Source organism: Contarinia nasturtii, unplaced genomic scaffold, assembly GCF_009176525.2.
Source record: "Contarinia nasturtii isolate CC-2019 unplaced genomic scaffold, AAFC_CNas_1.1 Cnas_scaffold_3449, whole genome shotgun sequence".
NCBI classification, from domain to species: Eukaryota; Metazoa; Arthropoda; class Insecta; order Diptera; family Cecidomyiidae; genus Contarinia; species Contarinia nasturtii.
This window is the reverse complement of record NW_022200749.1, coordinates 1-20057: the sequence shown is the minus strand read 5'-3', so window position 1 is coordinate 20057 and position 20057 is coordinate 1. Positions and strand designations below refer to the sequence as shown.

The 20057-nt window shown below is 34.0% G+C and overlaps 2 protein-coding genes across 6 annotated transcripts in view; one reads left to right on the top strand and one right to left on the bottom strand.

Annotated features, from left to right (window-relative positions):
• The window catches only part of LOC116350063 (patj homolog), a 28510-nt gene extending 12739 nt beyond the window's left edge, over positions 1-15771 (top strand). Inside the window, exons 8-10 of one of the 2 annotated variants that reach the window (XM_031781789.1) lie at positions 5188-6001; positions 11518-11665; positions 11727-15771. In XM_031781789.1, coding sequence (XP_031637649.1) covers positions 5188-6001; positions 11518-11665; positions 11727-11778 — 1014 coding nt within the window. In that variant the 3' untranslated portion in view covers positions 11779-15771. Of the gene's footprint in view, positions 1-5187; positions 6002-11517 lie in introns of both variants that reach the window. The other variant, XM_031781788.1, reaches the window with a different exon arrangement.
• LOC116350064 lies at positions 11415-19859 on the bottom strand. 4 transcript variants are annotated; one of them, XR_004201983.1, is made up of 6 exons: positions 18741-19859; positions 17356-17525; positions 17117-17258; positions 14100-15392; positions 11701-14000; positions 11415-11634 (listed from the first exon to the last, which is right to left on the bottom strand). XR_004201983.1 is itself a non-coding variant. In XM_031781790.1 (4 exons), the coding sequence occupies exons 1-4, from the start codon at positions 19238-19240 to the stop codon at positions 15257-15259; spliced, it is 948 nt and encodes a 315-aa protein (XP_031637650.1). In that variant the 5' UTR covers positions 19241-19859; the 3' UTR covers positions 11415-15256. The 4 variants fall into 4 exon arrangements, 1 of the variants encoding a protein (XP_031637650.1); XR_004201984.1 differs by having other exon boundaries at positions 11415-11616; XR_004201982.1 differs by having other exon boundaries at positions 11415-14000.
• Between the last annotated feature and the right edge of the window lie 198 nt (positions 19860-20057).

Here is a 20057-nt window from a genome sequence, read left to right as displayed (position 1 = left end):
CACACAATATTTATACTTTGTGTGCAAGCGAAGTATCAAACCATTCTATGCAAAATGTGCTACGGGGAGAACAAATATGATAAAAAATGTGCTGTACGTAGAACATTTTTGCATTGAATGGTAAAGACATTATTCCTAAAACAAATTGCAATGATGTCCACAGAACGAATGGTGAAAAAATAAAAACAAGCATTATTCAATAAATATTAAAAATTAATGCAATTCAGGAGTAACCCGAAAAACACAACGTAATACATAACCTAGAAATTGAATGATACTTTGTTTTCACACAAAGTGTATTATGTGCAATTTAGGAGTAATCACATCTGTTCATTGAAATTCAATTATGGATTCATTGAAAATTTAAATGAGTTCATATTTTAAAGACAAGTAATAAATATAATAAACTAAAATTGATAAAAAATAATTTTCAATATAAATACAATAAATGTGTTGTAAATACTATTTTCATGAATTTACAAAGAATAGATATTTCACTTAACGCTGTAAGTAACAGGGCTACTTTGGAGTAACGCTATAAGTAAAAGTGATGTACGCGTAGTCGAGAAGAAGAAGAAGACATAAAACTACGTCTGTGCACCGCTCATCGTACGGCGGACAACGTGGAACAGACCCACACCAACCATGCTCAAAACGGCCTGATTCGGGTTCTCTGACCTCAGAAACGTCCAGAAAACATGTTTTTGAGGTTTCGTAAATTTTGACCCATTGCAATACTTTCCCCTTTCACACTAGGTGTGTGCGGAAAAGTAAAATGGGGAAAAATCGATGAAAATCGTAATTTTGTTAAAAAAAATGTGTGAATAACGATTTTTTTTTTTATCATAGATCGAAAGAGCACCCAATTTTGAACCAATGTGCACATTCTTTAAAACCAAATTTTTTCAAAATTGGTCAAAATTGGAAAAAACGTGTATTTGGCTGACCACCAGCATTTTTGTATTGCGTTGCCTCTCTCATTCTTAGAAAATTAAAAATGAAAATTTCATTGTGATAATGCCCAAGAGGCAACGCAATATAAAAATTGTTTGTGTATTTGATTGCAAGCGTCACTGAAAATTTAAATCAGATCATTTATAGATTTGATGTGCAGTATTACGTCACAGTGGGAACTTTCAAAGAAGTGTTTTTCACTTATAATATAATCCATAAAAATTTTATCAAGCATTTTTGAGATATATTATTAATTTTTGTTCATATTGCTTTACAAATGTTGTTCTTGTCTATTTACAAATATTCTGGTTTTATCTTGTTTGCTTTAAATAGTTTTCAATTCTTAGTTTTAATTTCGTTAATTTTACTTCCAAATCAATTAAATTAGTAATTAACTATTTAATTAATTATCTTAATCAATTATTCTTAATTAATTATTATTATTAATCCATATGTCAACAAACTCTCTGCCAAATATTTTAATCCAAGCCAAGCGTGACTTTGCTCCAGCCACAATGCATTCAATGTGTGATTTGAAATTCAATGTTTATCAAGCAGCACTCTTAGATCCTTGATTACGTTTGGTCTCTCAATAATTTCGTTGCCTATTTTTTATTCATATTTATTATTTTTTACTTGATTCAAATTTTCTTGTAATGCGTCACAATCACTATATGACCTGATGCATTTCGACAGTTTCGCATTATCAGCAAATGATAAAATGCATGGATCATTTAAAGCAAACGGTAAATCGATGACAAACATGATGAACAATGTTGCCCATGATGAACAATGGAGTAACGTTGGGCCGTTCCAGAAGTAACGTCAATTTTCTTTGATTTTGAAACTTTTAACTTGACCATTTGTCCACGTCCAGACAAATACGATTCGAATCATTTTAACAATTGCTTTATAAACCCATGATGTCTTACTTTTGAATTAATAATTTAATGCTTACTGAATCAAGAGCTTTGGCGATGTCCAAATGAATGCTGTCAGTTTGATAGCCGTTTTCAATATTAATTAGCACCTACAACAACATTTACATCAACATTTATTTACATTTCATGTAGCGCTAATAAACATAACGGGTAGCTGTTATTCAACAAAAAAGAAAATTTCACTTCAATCGGATAGTATGGATCTACTGGACCTCCATATAAAATGTATGGAAATCCATATGTAGAGAACAAGATAGTGAAGAAAAGTTAAAAATAAATAAAGATTTGACACACTCGCGTACTCAGAGAAATCGAACAGTGTGAACATGAATGTGTTCATTGTATTCCTACCATTTACACTGAAGTCTTTTCTTCCCAGTGTGAATCGTCATTTGACACTTTGATTTTGCAAGTTCAGTGTAAAATGATTTTGCGTGAAAAAAACTATTTTTTTAGTTTATTTATTTTTATATTTAAATATTCAAGACTATGTGAATCAAATAGACTTGAATGTCCATTTTTTAAGGTAAATAGCATTAATGAATTTTTTTTCTTCTTGTTTCATTAGGAAAATATAAAATAAGTGTAAATGATTGAAAATAAAATGAAAATAATTTAAATTGGAATGAAAAAAATAAAATAAAAATGTTTTTAGTATTGAACACAGAACGTTCGCTTGATACAGTCGACACGTATCCACAGAGCCACATCAGTGCATGATTTGCACTAAACTATATGACTACTTGTGCAGAGTGTGTGTTTTTCAAATAAACCGTCGCACATTTTCATGCATAAAAAACACTTTAATCGTTGTTTAGTCTCTTTCAATGTACAAAATCGATTAAATATTGAAAAAATAATACAAATTATCCCAAATATGAACGTGAGAGATGAATTTTGTTTGAGTTTTTTACATTGCAATGCTAATTTTTTTCTAGAGCAAAAAAATCACTACAAATTGAATCAATATCAAACCAAATTAAGTTTTAAATCTTTCATTGGATATTTAACAATAAAATGAAAACATGAAAAAGGTTTAATAATTTTTAAAAAATAGTTTATACACGCAAAATCATTTTACACTGAACTTGCAAAATCAAAGTGTAAAATGACGATTCACATTGGGAAGAAATAATTTCAGTGTAAATAGGAGGAATACAATGAACACATTCATGTTCACACTGTTCAATTTCTCTGAGTAGTTCTTCGAAACTGATGATTGCTTGCGCTAAAGCGGTAGATCATTCACAGTGAATACCTATTAAATTTACAAATTTTATTTGAAAGATATTTAAAAAAAAAATGAGAATATTTATATTAATTTTACGTTTGTGTGTCTAAAACACACCAATAAGTAGTTCATTATCCACAGATTTGATTAAGGCATGGGTTCATTATACACGCCTTTTTGAAGAATTCGATTATTCTTAAGATTTTGGGCACTGCATGCTACTGTTCGATACCCCCTTTGAAACTACCCCTCAGAGCATTTAACCCTGGACATCTGAAAATGAGGTGAACCGAAGTTTCCTCTTCTCTACCACATAGTCTGCAGTCTGGATCATCTCTCAGGCGGAGATTTCTCAAGTGGTAATTTCCCTTAGCATGCCCCGTTAAAATATCCACTGCAATTCTAAGGTCACCCTTTTTGAGCCTCAGAAGCTGTCTTGTGAGTTCTGAGCTTGGACTTTTGACAAAAATGTTCGTCTGTCCACATGTAAATGAACTTTGCCAGTTCTGTGTACTACGGGTCTTAAGCCACGTACTTAAGACCCCCTTTACTCGTGAATACTCCAGTGGTAAGACTGGTTCAGGCCCAATGACTGTGCAATGAGCAGCTGCTTTAGCCGCCTCGTCTGTCAAATCATTATCTCCTATATCTGAATGTGCTTTGACCCAGACCACTCGAAGAGGGTTTGTTTCATCAATTGCCTGAAGCGCAGGTAGCAGGTCACAAGGCCGCTTCCCAACGTGAAACCCCCGAGTTCATTTACGGCCCCCAGACTATCAGTTAAAATTGCCACATTTCCCACCATTCCACCCTCCAGAATTTTTGCGAGCACAGTGATAAATTGCAGATATCTTCGCTTGTTTGACTGTTGTAGTTAGTCCCAGGGGAGTTAAAAATGTCGTACCCTCGCGCATGCAGTAGAAACCACATCCACTACCCGTATCCCTCACTGAACCATCAGTAAAGTATGAGGAATGTGCCCAAGTGTTACGCTGAAAGAACTCATATAAATTTTCTGTCACTATCACCTCAAACTTTCTGTCAAAGTTATAGGACAGCTTTGCGAGTCTCTCAGATGGTGCCTCTAGAACTCTATCTATAGCGAAGAGATTCTTGAGATGAACGTTCGTGGACAGCTATGATTTATATATAAGTTAAAATATTATGGTAGATTTATAAAAAATAGTATTTATTGCAAGCAAAACCTACTAATTCAATTGAAAATCTAATTAAGATGGAAAAATCGCAGAAATAATCGTTGAAAAATCAGAAATTTCACTAAATATTCAAACAAATATTCAACTTAGTATCCCAATTCAAAGCAAATAGAGATGAAAATGCCAAAATATTATGAATATTTCGGCAGAAGAATGAAAAATAGAATTTATTTTACAATATGTATTTTCCAAATTAAGTATTTTCACTCAGGCTTGTGTTGGAAGGAATAAAATCCATAACGGATTTAAATTTTGAAAAATTCAACTTAATTTATATTGTAATAATCAAATTAAAGACCAAAAAGGGAAATTTATTCAAGAAAAACCGTCAAAACGCGTATATTAGGATTTTTAGTTGGTTCTACTTTCGCTAGATGGCGCTGTCTCCTCTCAGTATGAAGAATTGCAGAAGTAAAATATTCTAACCCTGAGATACAGTGTCAAGCGATTGATACTAACCTCAACTATGAGGTTACGTTCCTTCCCCAAAGCCGATGAAATGCAGTGAAATGGAAATTTCTCGTTTTTCCGCCGATGAAAATTATGTCTGCGTACTGTCCTTCGATTTTCCCTCAATTTTCGACCAAATTGTACACAAAATGCCGTGGTTGTCAACAACAAATTTTAATTTTCCGAAAAAAACGAAAAAAAAACACTAAAACACTTCAAACTTTGATTTTCCCTTGTCGGAAAAACACTTTTTCAAATTATTGAGCAAACATTTTGACAAACTTTGAAGTTTGGCCGATAAATATGCGAGCGCAATGAAATTTGCATGTATACTGTTCAGCTGTCAAACAACTACTTTTTCAAACCTTACTATAAAGAAGTTTTTTTATTTCAGGTACTACCCAAATCAGATGCTGATTCAATCGTAACAGAGGATTGCGATGATTCTCAAATTGATATTGAACAAGAATCGTGTACTACATTCGATTCAAATGTTTTTGGAAATGAAATAAATATTTGTGAAATAAATAAGGATTCCATGTCAGTAACTCCGATACCGGACGCTAAAAATCAGAAACGGGATTTGTGGGAAATTGAATATCCAGAAAGTGAAATAATTGTTACTGAAATCAATAAATTGTCGGGTCTTGGAATAAGCATTGAAGGGACAGTAGAAGTGGAAGGCGGTGTTGAAAAGAGACCTCACCATTTTATTCGGTCAATTTTGAATGACAGTCCAGTTGCGATAGATGGAAAACTAAGACCCGGCGATGAGCTACTACAAGTGAATGAGCATAAGTTAACAAATTTAGTACACACAGAAGTTGTCAAAATCTTGAAAGAACTTCCAAACAATGTCAAAGTTGTATGTGCTCGAGGACATCCACCATCAATAATCAATACATCACAAAATTTTGAAGCCTTTGAAAGCCGAAGTATAGTTCCGAGTGGACATTTGATTTTACAAAGTCTTTTTAAAGCCCAATCCGAAAGTTCATTGTTTACATCAAGTACTAATACGAATACAATAACGGATCAAAATCGCTCGAGATCTATGGAGCAGGTGTCCGGATTAGCTTTATGGAGTAATGAAATCGTTTTCATTGATATAGAAAAAACAGAACGAGGTTTTGGATTCTCAGTACTTGATTATCAAGACCCATTGGATAATGTCAACGTTCTAATTGTTGTTAGAGGCCTTATACCAGGTACCAATAAAATGTCTTACATCCGTAAGATGAACTTTTCCTGATTAAAATAACCTTTGCAAACTTTCAGCTCATTACGATATCATACAGGCATGGCTTCCATACAAAAATCCAATTTTTTAGAAATTTTTGTATGAAAAGTGTGCCGAAAGTTGATTGTATCGCAAAACTAACGTCATATTCGGTTTTCTCGTACCCAAAAACTCCCCAATACATATTTTTGAGAGTTTAAGAATACATTAAATATCACTTTTGAAGAAAAAATTGAATTTTTCCCATGGGTGCCCATGGGCCTCACACCAGACATGACACGTCACTCTATCAACGAAAGTCGCTCAAAATCTAAAGGTTTCTATTCCTCAGCACCTCCAATCATCCTGTGAAGTCAGATTTTGAATTACTTTTCTTGTTTGAAAGTTATCGTGTAAACGAATTTTTGCGTATAGCGTTCAGGGTGCAGGGTACGGACATACATTCGGACATCAAAAAAACGCTAGATTCATGTTCCCTGGTTCCAAAATCACCCAGAAAACACATTTTTGATGGGTGTTAATTTTTCGACCGATTCCAATACTTTACACACTAAGTGTGTGCGGAAAAGTAATAGAAAAACAAATGATCATGAATAAATAACTCTCAAAAATATAAACTCATGGGGATAATATCCTCTGAACACGAAACCATCAAAATTTTTCTAATAGAAAATCATAAAAGATCTTGAATTTTTTTTCATTTATCTTGAATATTTCAAATAATGATATCAAGTTAATTTGCGTAAATATAAATTTTTGAATGTTGTTTGAGAGTAATACAATATTGAACTAAGGATGAATCGAATTTTTGTTTTTGTTAACGACGCTATTTTTGGTTAATTTGTCCACACTAACTTGATATTTGAAATTTGCAATTGGCACCATTCAAGCTATCGAGACCTTTCCAACGGTATACATTACGTCAAACCTTGTCATTGTCAAAGAAAATGAATGATGAAAATACCCATATAATTCATTTGCGGAGTAATTTTGACGGTGGCGGGACTGTGTGGAGTTTGGCGGAGATGACATACAAACTCTGTGTGTACGAGGGTAACAGCACTTCTATGTGTATCATTCTTACGCAGATTATTAGTAACTTAGCTGTGTGTACGGCTACTAAGATGTACGATTGGACAAAATAAATCTATGAACAGCAAAGAACGCTGTTGCACTCTTACACACAGCATTTGCATGCTATCTCCGCTGAACTCCGCACAGTCCCGTCATCGATAAAATTACTCCGCAAATGAGTTATATGGGTAGACAGTGTAACTTAAAAATTAGCCATCTAAGGGTGCTCAAATTTTGTATAACAATTAATTAAGATATGTTTTGGAAAAGAAATTGAAGGGTTCTTGGACTTTAGGGGAGCTATTGGGTAAAACAGTCTGGCTGAAACCCGGTGTCGGACGAAGGAATAAGTGTAAGTTCACAAACGACATTTGGAGCGGTCAGTGTACTCCCTGCACAAATCCAATAATCCAATAATCCCACCTTAATCCATCACGGATATTCACCCCACCATTCCCCACTCTCTTCACAAAAATTCCCTTTCCCGAATTCACTGAAATTCAAAACCAACGCGTAAAGACGGCAAACCCGGCGAACAGATGTAGGATACAATAGGCCAAACATCCGTTTAACTGAAACCAACCGATTACTGGATTAGAAACCAAAGGATAAGAATACACCATCATAAACCCATACAACCGGCAACGACTATCGCTTCCAAACAGCGGACACGCATTGCTCAATGGAATATACGCACCCTAACCGAAGACACACGGTTAGTGCAATTAGAACAACAGATGCTCAATTATAAATTGAAAATAATTGGGTTATCAGAGGTTAGGCCATGAAGATCACACCACTACTGACGGCAACACCTTAATATACTCTGGAAAACCAGATAAGATGAAACGGACTTACTTTGCAGCTCGCTAATTTTTATAAAGTTGTTGTTGCCCAGAAAAAAAATGAATGTAAAACACACGCGGTTGTCCTTTTTTTCTTTAAATGATTGGGATCCGGGTTTTAATTAAATTCCGTCAAAATGTAGAACAATTGTACTTACAAACTAAAGCCTAGCTTCTATTCGATCGACCTCAAACTTGACTTATTGCACTAGTATACCTTCGATCGAGCTCATTTGTTCTTATTGGCCAATAATATCCATGCAATTCGTTTTCCGCGAGGACTTCGCTCCAAATCTTTGGTTATGTCTCGATGTTTCACATGGTGCATCGACTTCGCGCCGATGATGGAAGAAATTCGTCGGATAAATGTATTTCGCTTCTTTTGATCATCGAAAATACATAAGCAATCTTCCGCTAACTAAATGACTTAGTTTTGCGGTCAATCAATTGCGTTATCGAAAATGCTTACACGGTAGACGGCCTCGTGTAAAACATGTTGTTTGACAATTATCGCTATCTAGACTGACCTTAATTCTAATAGACAATTGTGTTTACAATTCGCGCAGTGTCATTTTTGAAGCATGAGTGATTATTATATTAATTTTCATTTGACTGGATTAAAATCCCATAACAAAGAACGAAGGCGACGTTGCAGTTATGATGTCAAAAAAAGTAGTAAGAAGAAGTCTCATTGAATGGAATCCCGTCTCTGATCGCATTATCACAGCACGAATACGAACACGAGCCCGGAACATGTCAATTGTACAGTGTTATGCCCCACCAAAGTCGACACCAGCGCAGAAAAAGACGCATTCTAAGATGAATTCGGAGAGCGGGAGTCAAAATAATATAAAAATGAACCCTTGCCCTCCGAATTGGGTCATTCAGGGCAACCAAAATTATATGCCAGTGGAAACTAAATTGGTATGCGTAACTTTCATGGGAAGAGACACGTATGCCCCTTTGAGTTATAAGGGGTGAATATTCCATTGTGAATTCCCCCCCTGGGGTCCACCAGATCACACAAAAAACCAAAGACAATCCAAAAATGTTTATATCAGTGGTTCCCAACTCGGTAAGACTCGCGGTCCAATTTGTGAAAAAAGACTGGGTTGCGGCCCACCAAAAATTCGAATGTATATTCAATAACACATTTTTTTACTTAATTTTTTTTATGGGCGATGCTTTTTAAGCCCGCATAGACTTAAAAAGCTGTTTAATTCGTGAAAAAGTAATTACACTCAAATTAGGCTCGCGGCCCATTTCTTAAGGCTTCACGAACCCCCTGCGGGCCGCGGACCACCATTTGGGAATCGCTGGTTTATACTCATGTATGTAATTTTTTAAATTTTGGTCAATGTGAAAAAAATCATGGTCATTTTTGGAAAAAAGAATCACATCTAGCGGTAAATTTTGACATTTTTTGCATTCTAGATTCAAATCCGGATAGCTGAAGTTCGTAGCTTTCCAACGATATATAAATCATGCCGCTCCTTTTGTGTGCTCAGAAAGTAGACTATTGGATGGAAATTTGAAAAAGGGCGTCCGAACATTTTTCGAATCTACACCTTAGGCACTTAACAACGAAATTTATAAATTTACTTTCGATTAAAATTAGTTTCCGGCGATTTAGGAGATGTCTCGGAAAAAAAATTAGGACATACAAACAAACCATTTCTTTAATTTCGAGTTTTTTCGAAAGATTTTTTGGAGTAATAAGATCACGGGCATTTTTGGATCGATTCCAACAATTTTTTTCATCATTATCTACCCGAACTTTTCGGAAAATTGTTTGTTGTTTGGGTCAAAAATGGACAGAACTAAAAATTTAACATTTTCTTTGAAATTTTTGGATTTTTTTAATCCAGACGCTATCTAAATATGGTGGTTCCTGCAAGAGAGTGATGCAAAAATACAAATCACATATAAATATTGTGGTTCGTATTGCGTCACTTGTGATTAAGATCTGAGGATAGGAAAACCCAACAGAGATGTTGTAATACTTAACCGCCCACATCTAGTGTGTAAGGCAAAGTATTGGATTCAGACGAAAAATTAAGACCCTCCAAAACATGTTTTCTGCGGGTTGTCGGGGTCAGAGAACATAAATCAGCCGTTTTTTCGATGTCCGAATGCATGTGCGTACTCTGTATCCTGTACGCCATACGCAAAAATTTGTTAACACGATAACTTTCAACCAAGAAAATTAATTCAAAATCTTAGATTTTGAGTGACTTTGGTTGATAGGGTAAAGTTTCATGGTTGGTGTAATACCTATGAGAAAGAGTTCGATTTTCCCCCAAAAGTCATACTTTATGTATACTTAAACACTCAAAAATAATGTATTGGGGTTTTACAGGAGGAGGAAATTTTTTTAAGCTTAGCATATTAGAGAAGTGTTTTCAAATCATTCTTGTGCTGTAATTGAAGTATGTACTGTCAACAGTATTCCCACAAAAAATTTGGTTGATATCTCTTATAGATGGTTTTCTACGTTAGTCAAATGGTCATCACCTCGAAATCCTTTAAAATTTTTATAAAATCGAGGTTCTCATTTTCCTATTGAGACATTTTTCATATTTGAGCTAGAGGCCGGCCCCAATAAATGCAATAGATGGTGAATTTGAATCGAGATTCAGGTGGTGACAGTGCTAGTCCAAATATTCACTTGCGAGCTGTCATGCGGAGACAAATTTTCTCCCCAGAAGAAAACAATATTTTACTTCTACTACATAACGCAATCTATACATCTCTTGAGTGTAGTACAGACCCAAGACCATAGTATTTTTTAGTGACATGCCAATCATTAATGTACCATTTGTATCCAAGAAATGGAACTATATGTTGGAAATCATCTGTTTAGAGGTGACTTTCTACTGATGCCTTGCCACCACTGCACAATAATGCATTCTCTTCGCTATGGTCATTGATTTGTCTCTGCACAACTATGAAGGGTTTTCTTATTGTTTGACTATGGTATACGATGGAGGAGGGTCACCATAAACTACACGGGATTGAAATCGTTTGATGCTATACAATCTTTTGTAAGATACCTAATCTCAACATGATTTTGGAATTTTTCAGTTTTTCAAAAAATATCAAAATGACTGTCCCAATGCCGAAGTAAACATATGTAGACAGATATGAACTCAGTTATTTGTGGAAATACTTTTGACAGTTCATACTTCAATTACAGCACAAGAATGATTTGAAAACTTTTCTCTTTATATGCTAGGCTTCAAAAAATTTCCTCCTCCTGTATTTGGCACGAAAAAACCGGATATGATATTAATTTTGCGATACAAATAATTTTCGAGACACTTTTCATACAAACCGTTGGTTCGTTGAGGTTAAATGATCTCTTTTTCTCATCATTTTGCACCATCTATGGTTGTAAACTAAATTTTGTTTCTCTTTTTTTTAAAGCCATATTTTGAAAACAAGTGGACTGTTTTTCAAATGTTAATTTCAAATTAGTTATAAGATTTTATTGCACATTGTCAAAATAACCTTAAAATTATATATACATTTTTTTCAGCTAGTATTCTTTATTTTATTTTCTAAGGTGGATCTGCAGAAAAAAATAATTTAATATTCCCTGGTGACCGTATAATTTCTGTGGGTGAACACGATATTCAAGGTTGCAGCTTAGATGAAGCAGTTTCTATTATGAAGTCAGTACCTGTAGGATTAGTTCGTATTGGCTTATGCAGGTACTTACAAACTACTACTTACTATAGCTACTTACAATATAAAGCTCTCTTTCTTACGCAGACCATTGTGTACATCAGATAATAACATAACGTCACTTGAATCACCAACATAACAAGCTATTGAATGAATATTACATTGATCGTTCTTGCCTGGCTTCAATATTCGATGATGTGTCTCAGAAAACATATATGGGAATATAAAAAGTTAAAGATAATCTATACAGTAGGGTGTTTCCCATGTAAATAAAAAATGGTTTCTTTCAATTTAAAAAACATAAAATTCGGTTTCAAATTGTAGCATTAATGTAAAACATCGATTGATATTGACACTTCCCGAAGCAAGAAACTCTTTTCAAAATGAAATAATGCTTTCCTGGGGTATTCAAAATATATATAATTATATTTCAAAAATACTGGGGTATGTTTTAAAATTTTCGTAAATTTTGTATGGAGACTTCCCATGGGGGTGACACTCAAATGGGAGTCTATAAATATTCGGGGGTAAGAAAAATAGGTAGCCCCAGAAAGTGAGGAGGGTCAAAACCAATGATGTCAATCGATAGAGCACTGAAAAATACCCTGAGTATGGGTGAAGGTCATAGGTGTTTTTCCACTTCAAAGACCTTAAATATGGGTATGAAGTTACAAACCAGAACACACCGCTAGGGGGGAGGGGTACGAGAGTGGGTCAAAACCGATAGTGCCAACCGATAGAGGACTAAAAAGTCCCCTAGGTAGGGGTGAAGGTTCATGTGGTGTTTTACATCTTGATATTGAAATGGAAGTCTGTATATATTTTGGGGGTAAAAACATAAACATAGGCCCCCCAAAATAGGGGAAGGGGGGTCGCTAGGGGCAAATCACGAAAACAAATGCATCATTTTTGAATAAATATGCTGTGCTTTCAATGAATGCAGCAAATGTATCGCAAATTCAACAAATATTAAGCAAATATACAAATGTATCGAAAATGCGGCATTGTTCGCCTTCTAGATAGCTTGTTGGAAATGTCTTAAATAAAATTGAACTAATTAACTTCAAGTCGCTTCAAGTATAAAATATTTAGAATTTTAATATTATCAACTTTTTTTTTCACTTTGTTGTCCAAAATATTAAAATTATGCTGAAATAAATATAATATTACTAACTTAACCTAACTTTCGCTTTGCAAATGTTGAACGTGGTTGCACGTAATAACTTTAAACTGTCTAGTGGAGACGGTAGTGAATTCGCCGCACAAATTAAAGCTTTTTCACATTTGCAAAGCGAAAGTTAGGTTAAGTTAGAAATATTATATTTATTTCAGCATAATTTTAATATTTCGGACACAAAAATAAAAAAAAGTTGATAATATTAAAATTCTAAATATTTTATACTTGAAGTTAATTAGTTCTTTTTTAATTTCGTTATAAATGAGATATTCTCATTAGCTGCATTTACACAGTCAAGTACACAAAGTCGTAAATCATGTGTATACAAATGTCGTAAATCAGGGCAAATATTTGCAAATGTGTACAAATATTAAAAAACTTGCAAATATCTTCGGAAATACGCAAATTTTTTGCAAATACAGAATATTTGCAAATGGTGATTTGCCCCTGGGGGGGTCGGATGAAAAAATCAACGATGCAAATCGATAGAGCGATAACCCTAGAAATGTCTCCTCTTTTGAAATTTCATGCCACAAAAAAATCAAACCAGAAGTATGAAAAGTTTTCCCCCTCTCGCGTATGTATGGTCTTGCCCAAATTTGACACAATTTTTGGTGACAGCAATGTTCTGGCGTCGGGTTTGCATCGGCATCTCTTGAATCTGGCGGCTTTGTTCTGGTTTTGGAATCGCTTCATACATCTTGCGTCTGTTTGAGATGTTCCCCATTCGTCCAAAGGCACTATGACACAATTTCGGCGCTTCTTTATTGACCTCAAAGTCTTACGAAACCCTGGACAGCGCACGTGCTTTTTGATACTTATTGGGCTGTCAGGTGGTATTTCGCTATCAGCACTAAAAAAGAACTCAGTCGGTTGCTTATCGGAAACCTTTTCCACCCAATTGTCGACAACACTACTGCTTTTGATGTGTTTGTCCAAGGCGAGTCAAGTGTACTTGACAGTCGAGTAAGCGCAGATCCCATGCTTCATCATCTTGACTCGGTGCATTATGTAATTCAGCCACTGTGGCCCTTTTGGCGATGGCATCACAGGGTAAATTTCACTGTTTTCTCTGTCTAGGCGCTCCTCTTGGACGAAATCTTTGTCCAATGCTTTGCTTTGGCATTTCGCACATTTAGACCTGTCTGACAGTGGAACTGCTTGCTCGAAATTACAAAGTTGATCTGAAAATAAATAAAAAAATTAATAGTTATCGAATTTTGGCACTTACGCAATGTATTTTCAATTGAAACAAATACAACATAAATGTATACAAAACTTACTTCTTTGCCACTTTCAATGTTGTGTGTTACTGTGGTATTCCAAAATTTTTGAATTTGCCATCCATAATCATTTGAACAATGTGAGAACGGTCGATTTCTTTGTTATTTGTCTTCTTCTTGGCCGAGTACTGTAGCGATTCCATCGGTGTTTATGGAAAAGTCAAATTTCTTTTTTCCGCGCGAATCGCCGAATTTTCCGCACGTAGAAATACTGATTCCACCAATAATCACGCGCCTGATTGAAATCCTTTGGTAAAATATTTGCTATGTTTGTTTTTTCGTTTTTATTCTCGATTTCTACTTTCGGCAGCAATTTTTGCGAAGACAACACCTGGTTCATGCTTGAACAGTCGATTTTGAAGTATTTTCGGCGAAAATCACACATCGGCACCATTGCTAAATTCCGTATGAATGGCCGAAACTTTGGATCGTCGAACATTTGTTTGCGCTTGAGATATCGCTTGAGTGTCCCTTTTGACTTTTTGCGCTTTCTTTTCTTCCGTTTGGGTCGGTGCTGATGTGGCCACATCGAATTGTATTCTTCTATCTCTCTTTGCATAGATATGAACATTGGCATGGCCTTAAACCAATGTTGTGCGAGAGACTTCTGGAAACACATTCAGGTCGTTCACCATTTCATACAGCACGCCACATCGTTCGAGTTTAATTGGATCGTGAGTTGGCACTTTGATATCTTTTTGCTTGATAATCAGTTTCAAAACACTTTTGACGTCACTTGGCAAAAATTTGTCTGCGTCCTCTTATCTGTCTGTGTTCAATTCGAACACTTTCAGTTTCAAGTACTGGGTGATGTGTTTGTTAGGATGCGTTGTTGAATTGATGACGACGTTGTCTGTGTATTGATTGGCCAAGTGCTTTGGGCCATTGCTGAAATCTTTGTTGTTGGGCCAATCGATACTTGGCAGCTCTGCTCGTGGTCCTCGTGGCTTTGTTCCTTGTGGTTTGTGGCTCGACTTTTTCGGTTTCGGTGGCTGATTGTTATGCCATTGCACTTGGTTAAAGTAGAGTTGGATCTTTTTTTCCACTTTCACCAAAGAATGCGAAATCATCATTCTCAATGCCTATGTTCGTACGCCTTTTGCAACTCGAACAGCAATGAGCCCAAAAAGCAAATTGAAGTGGCTTGCAAAATCAGGTCAGTTATTTTGCACATTAATGATTGCTGGAATTGTGGGCGAATGATTGTCTTCAGCGCACATTTCATCGTCGGTAATCTCACCCTTCGTTTCTCCCTTCGCTGGTATGGATGGCTTGAAGAGATTCGCCATTTTCCTATTTTTAAAAAAAACACACATTCGATTTAGTTTAAAAACGAATACTATTGAATTGGCGATATTTAGACATTTTCATTGATCCATATCGATATTTTTTACTAAATGATTTTTCATATTAATGATACCTGTGTTGGTATTCTAACGACATTAATCCGATCGAAATTATTGTTTATCGGAATAATTGTTTTGTGTGTGGAACAATGATCGAAATCATTGAGTAACACAGTAAAAAAATCGAACACATTGTTTCACACATAAAACCATAGTTCCGATCGGAATCATGTCGGTAGAATACTGGCTGAGACAGAAGAATATCGAGAATTTATGATTGAAATTTACGAATGAATAAATGTCCTGCACAAATATGCAAACACGCATACACATGTTTTAAATTCAATTTGTTCGAGCGACAACAGAACAAGAATCTATCTCCTTTTTTGGTACACACACAAAATGATGCAACACACAAAAAGACAAAAATCTTCGGATTGATAACAATGGCAGTGATTTAGAGAAGAAAACAATGTAATGGATACTATTGAGTATTCAGATTCAAATTGAGCTCAAACAATAAGCTATTAACTGTTTCTCTTCTCTGAACAATGGAACCAACTCAAAATAGGTATCACCGCTTGAAATGAATTTCACCACTTCACGCAACAGAATTATGCACTGCAGAATAAATGTGAAATTCATTACTGTTACTGTTACTGTTAATGATATGTTCAACGTTAAATAATTATTAGACAACTTAAATATATGGCTAATATTACGTGCTTTGAAATAAAAATGAATTTCACAATAAGAAGAACAGGAATAACTGCTTGGAATAAGCACGTAATTTAATTTTTGATTTCTCATTAAAAATAATAGTTTTTATTGATGAATTAACCAATATTTTTCACGGTATTAAAATGATTAAGTTTACTCACACTGGTGATTCGATTTCAACAATCTGTCTGAACTCCGGATCAATCGATTGATCAAGTGTTGAAAAATTCGGATCAAATCGATACAAAACACATGTATATCGAAAATAATATGAATTATCAGCAAAATCGTAGAATAATTGAAACATTGAATTGAAACATACACAGCTGTAGTTTATATCGTAATAAAATATAAGATTGATTTGTTGACTTGGTATTTACAACGCCAAACGTGTTCTCGGTTCATTCATATAAAGCGGCGCTTATGACATTTCGAAAACCAATGAAATGAACCTCAAATGTCATAAGGCTCGGTTTACATCAATAATACTAATTCAATATTAAGACATTAGACAATTTTTGCTTTAAAGAGTTTTTTGCTTCGGGAAGTGTCAATATCAATCGATGCTACAATTTCAAACAGAAATTTATGCTCTTTAAATTGAAACATACCATTTTTTTATTTATAGATATGGGATTGATATATGAATCTCAAAGAAATGTTCGGAATGTATGACAATAGATGTTTATATAATTTGTTCTATATTCTGAACATTTCGTTCGGAATTATTTATTACCTTACTATGTATCCGTTTTGGACCGTGATTTCTAGTCTTTTCAAATAAGTCAACCTTCTTATAGTTAGTATATTTTTTAAATTAGTATAAAATTAATAGAATTATTTTCGCTACATATCCGGTCTAACCCATTTGATTCTCAAAAAAAATAATTGTTAGTTTTTATAGTGATAAAATTTTTTAAAATTATGCAATAAAGTATTCAATTTTTGCACCATATATAACAAATTGCTGCATTTTTTCTTTCTTCTCGGATAACCTTCAAATGTCTCAAAATGCAAATTCTATTCATAGTTTTTTTATCCATTTGTTTGTCAGTCAATCGACAAATATCGCCTTGAGTTATAAATTTAGAACCTAATAACATCGAAATAAAAGTAAGCAATAAATTTTTTATTTTGTATTCACGTTCGCTGTTCAACGACTCAAATATATGTGTGAATTTCAATGTTACCTCTGAAATATTCTTCTTGCGATTTGTATAAATTATATAAATCCATTTCTGTTGAGGTAACAGCCTCTTTTCGCTTTGAAATCAGTGCATATTTTATTGTAAAGGATTTGATTATAACTGAATCAGAAAATTGTTGTATTTCTTCCAAGATTTCTCGACCCCGCATGTATCTATAAAAAATAAGTTTACTCAATATCTCTTTAATATATGGAAGATTATGTTTTTATTTAGCTAATATTCAGCCATAACATGTGTTCGGAAAACATTTACACTAAATTCAGACGTTCACCATTTTAACAACAAACACACAATATTAAATTCGTTTCTATTGGTATAAACCGTTATTCATAATCTATCGAATAGCACATTCACTTTATACTGAACGGGCATTGTCTTCGATTTTTCTCAGTATGCGTCGAACCTTCAAAATCATGCTTTGGCGAACCGATTTGTCGATTTCTTTCAACTTTCTCTCAATCTATCCAACCAATTGTTGCTCGTTTCGAGTATTTTGGGCCTTCGCCTATAACATACATCCAAAAACAGACGAGAAATAAATAATTTGGTGTTTTTTGTGAATTTAAAAAAATGGTCCTTTTTTCATGGAAATGCCATTTTTTAAGAAGTGAGCCATTATTGTGGTTTTTTCTGCTTGAAAAACACATTTTTGTATTTAATCAGATATTTCTCAACGGATTCTATCGATTTCAACAATACTTGGTTGATAATGGAGCATGTAATGGAGGTTTAACTTTACGTTTCAATACTAAATTTTCGAATAATGGCTATAAAACATCTTCCAAAGAAGATCGTACCATACAAACACCCATTTATCAAAGTTCGGTTTTTCGTAGTCTTATGTAGTAGTGCCCTAACTTTATCAATGCAAAGGAAACCATTCGTACTTCATTCATGGTTCGATATAGCGATGAATGTTTCACTATCCAAAATGATGAATTTTTCAGTGCAACATGCTATGAGGCGAAATGAACAGCCAATTTTTGACACTATTTGGAATTTTTTCTATTAATGTTCGTGTCTGAATCTATTGTTTTGGTTCAAATTTGGATGTGCTGTAACCATTAAAATCACCAAAAATGGATTTTTGCTTGATCCGACCGTACTTTTTGCTTTTTCTAGAATCCTCATTTTCATATCAAGTTAATGAAACACGATACATGGTTCGAAGATAGATTGGTTCATCTTTAGACACATGCATCTTTTGTTTATGTAGCGCAAAAAACGCCTAAATTTAGTGCAAATGTTTTCCGAACACATGTTAGGTGAATAGACTCTCCCATCATAACTATTATTAGATATATTATTATTTTGTTATGTTTATTTTTGAAATGTCTGTGCTCAAAAGTATAAAAGTTTTGTTATACCCTGGAATTTTCATAAATTCTTCCACACAAATATTTTTTTCAAAATCAGAAAATTGAATTGAAGGAGGACGCAATTTGGTAGCATATGGTGACTTCACGTAGTCAGCGAGTTTCATTATTGGTTGTTCTGTAGATTTGAAGACTGGAAGCTTGCATGGTGTGTTACTAATTTCGGCCAAAGAGCAAAGATTTATTTCTTCTATTTCATTTGTTAAATCTGCATTGTTAGTTGGGAAAATAATTTTTTCCAACACTTGTAATAACAATATTTGTTGATTTTGTGAATTTTCTATTAATGCTTTGAATTTTTTATGATTTTTAATTTGAATTTCTTTCAAAACTCTTAGACACGTGAACAAAACACATTTTATTTCATGAGTTTGATCTTTAAGTTTCAGTAAATCGTGATAAAGTTCTCCTTTCTTTCCATAGAGCACAACAAAATGGTCTAGCTTCTCTATTTGGTTTAATTGTTTTTTAAACTCAACTTTCATGTCCATTTTTGTTACAACTAAAAATCTTCACAACTGAAGAAGTATCCATTGACTGTTTTGAATTTGCACTCTGGTGTGAAGTTAGTTTTATGTCATCATGTATTCGTAAAATTTGAGTACGTTCAGACACATAATTACTTAAAAATTACTATTCCATTACTCTACAATTCCTGATCCATTCTTCGATTCATTTTCCTTTCTGTTCCATTATTTATTGATTCGTATATGAAATATGCTGTATTTGAACATTGTTATTTTATATATATGGTTTTTACGTTTACTTTAAAATGCCAAACAAACATAAACGGTGCATGTTCACCAATTGACATCAAAGCTCTTGTGAATAGTAAAATACATGCCGTATGAATTTGATTTCAGTTATTTGTTTATGTATTTCTTGGATTTACATCGAAACATTTTTCATTCGCAACACAATTCAATGACTTTCAGCTGCAGTTTTCTTTGCAAAAAAGTGGCTTAATAGTATTTGCCATTTTTACGCAATTTTGCGATGAGATTGCGAGATTAAGAATATAAATAAAATAAATGAACGGAATAGTGAGTGTATGACAGGTAAGTAAGAGAACAATAACGTTACGTTTTGTATCTATCTGTCAAATGTCACACTCACACTTATGAGTGTACGTATGGAGATTTTAACAATATCATTTCTACAAGATCTACACTCTCTACGCCCGAGGCTTTTTAAGTTAAATTTAAACGCATATAATTTTTTTTTTTTAAATAGAAATTATCTAATGCTAATTGTGCTAACTCTACCCTCACTTGCTTTCTATATCACCTGTATATTTTTTTTGAGCTT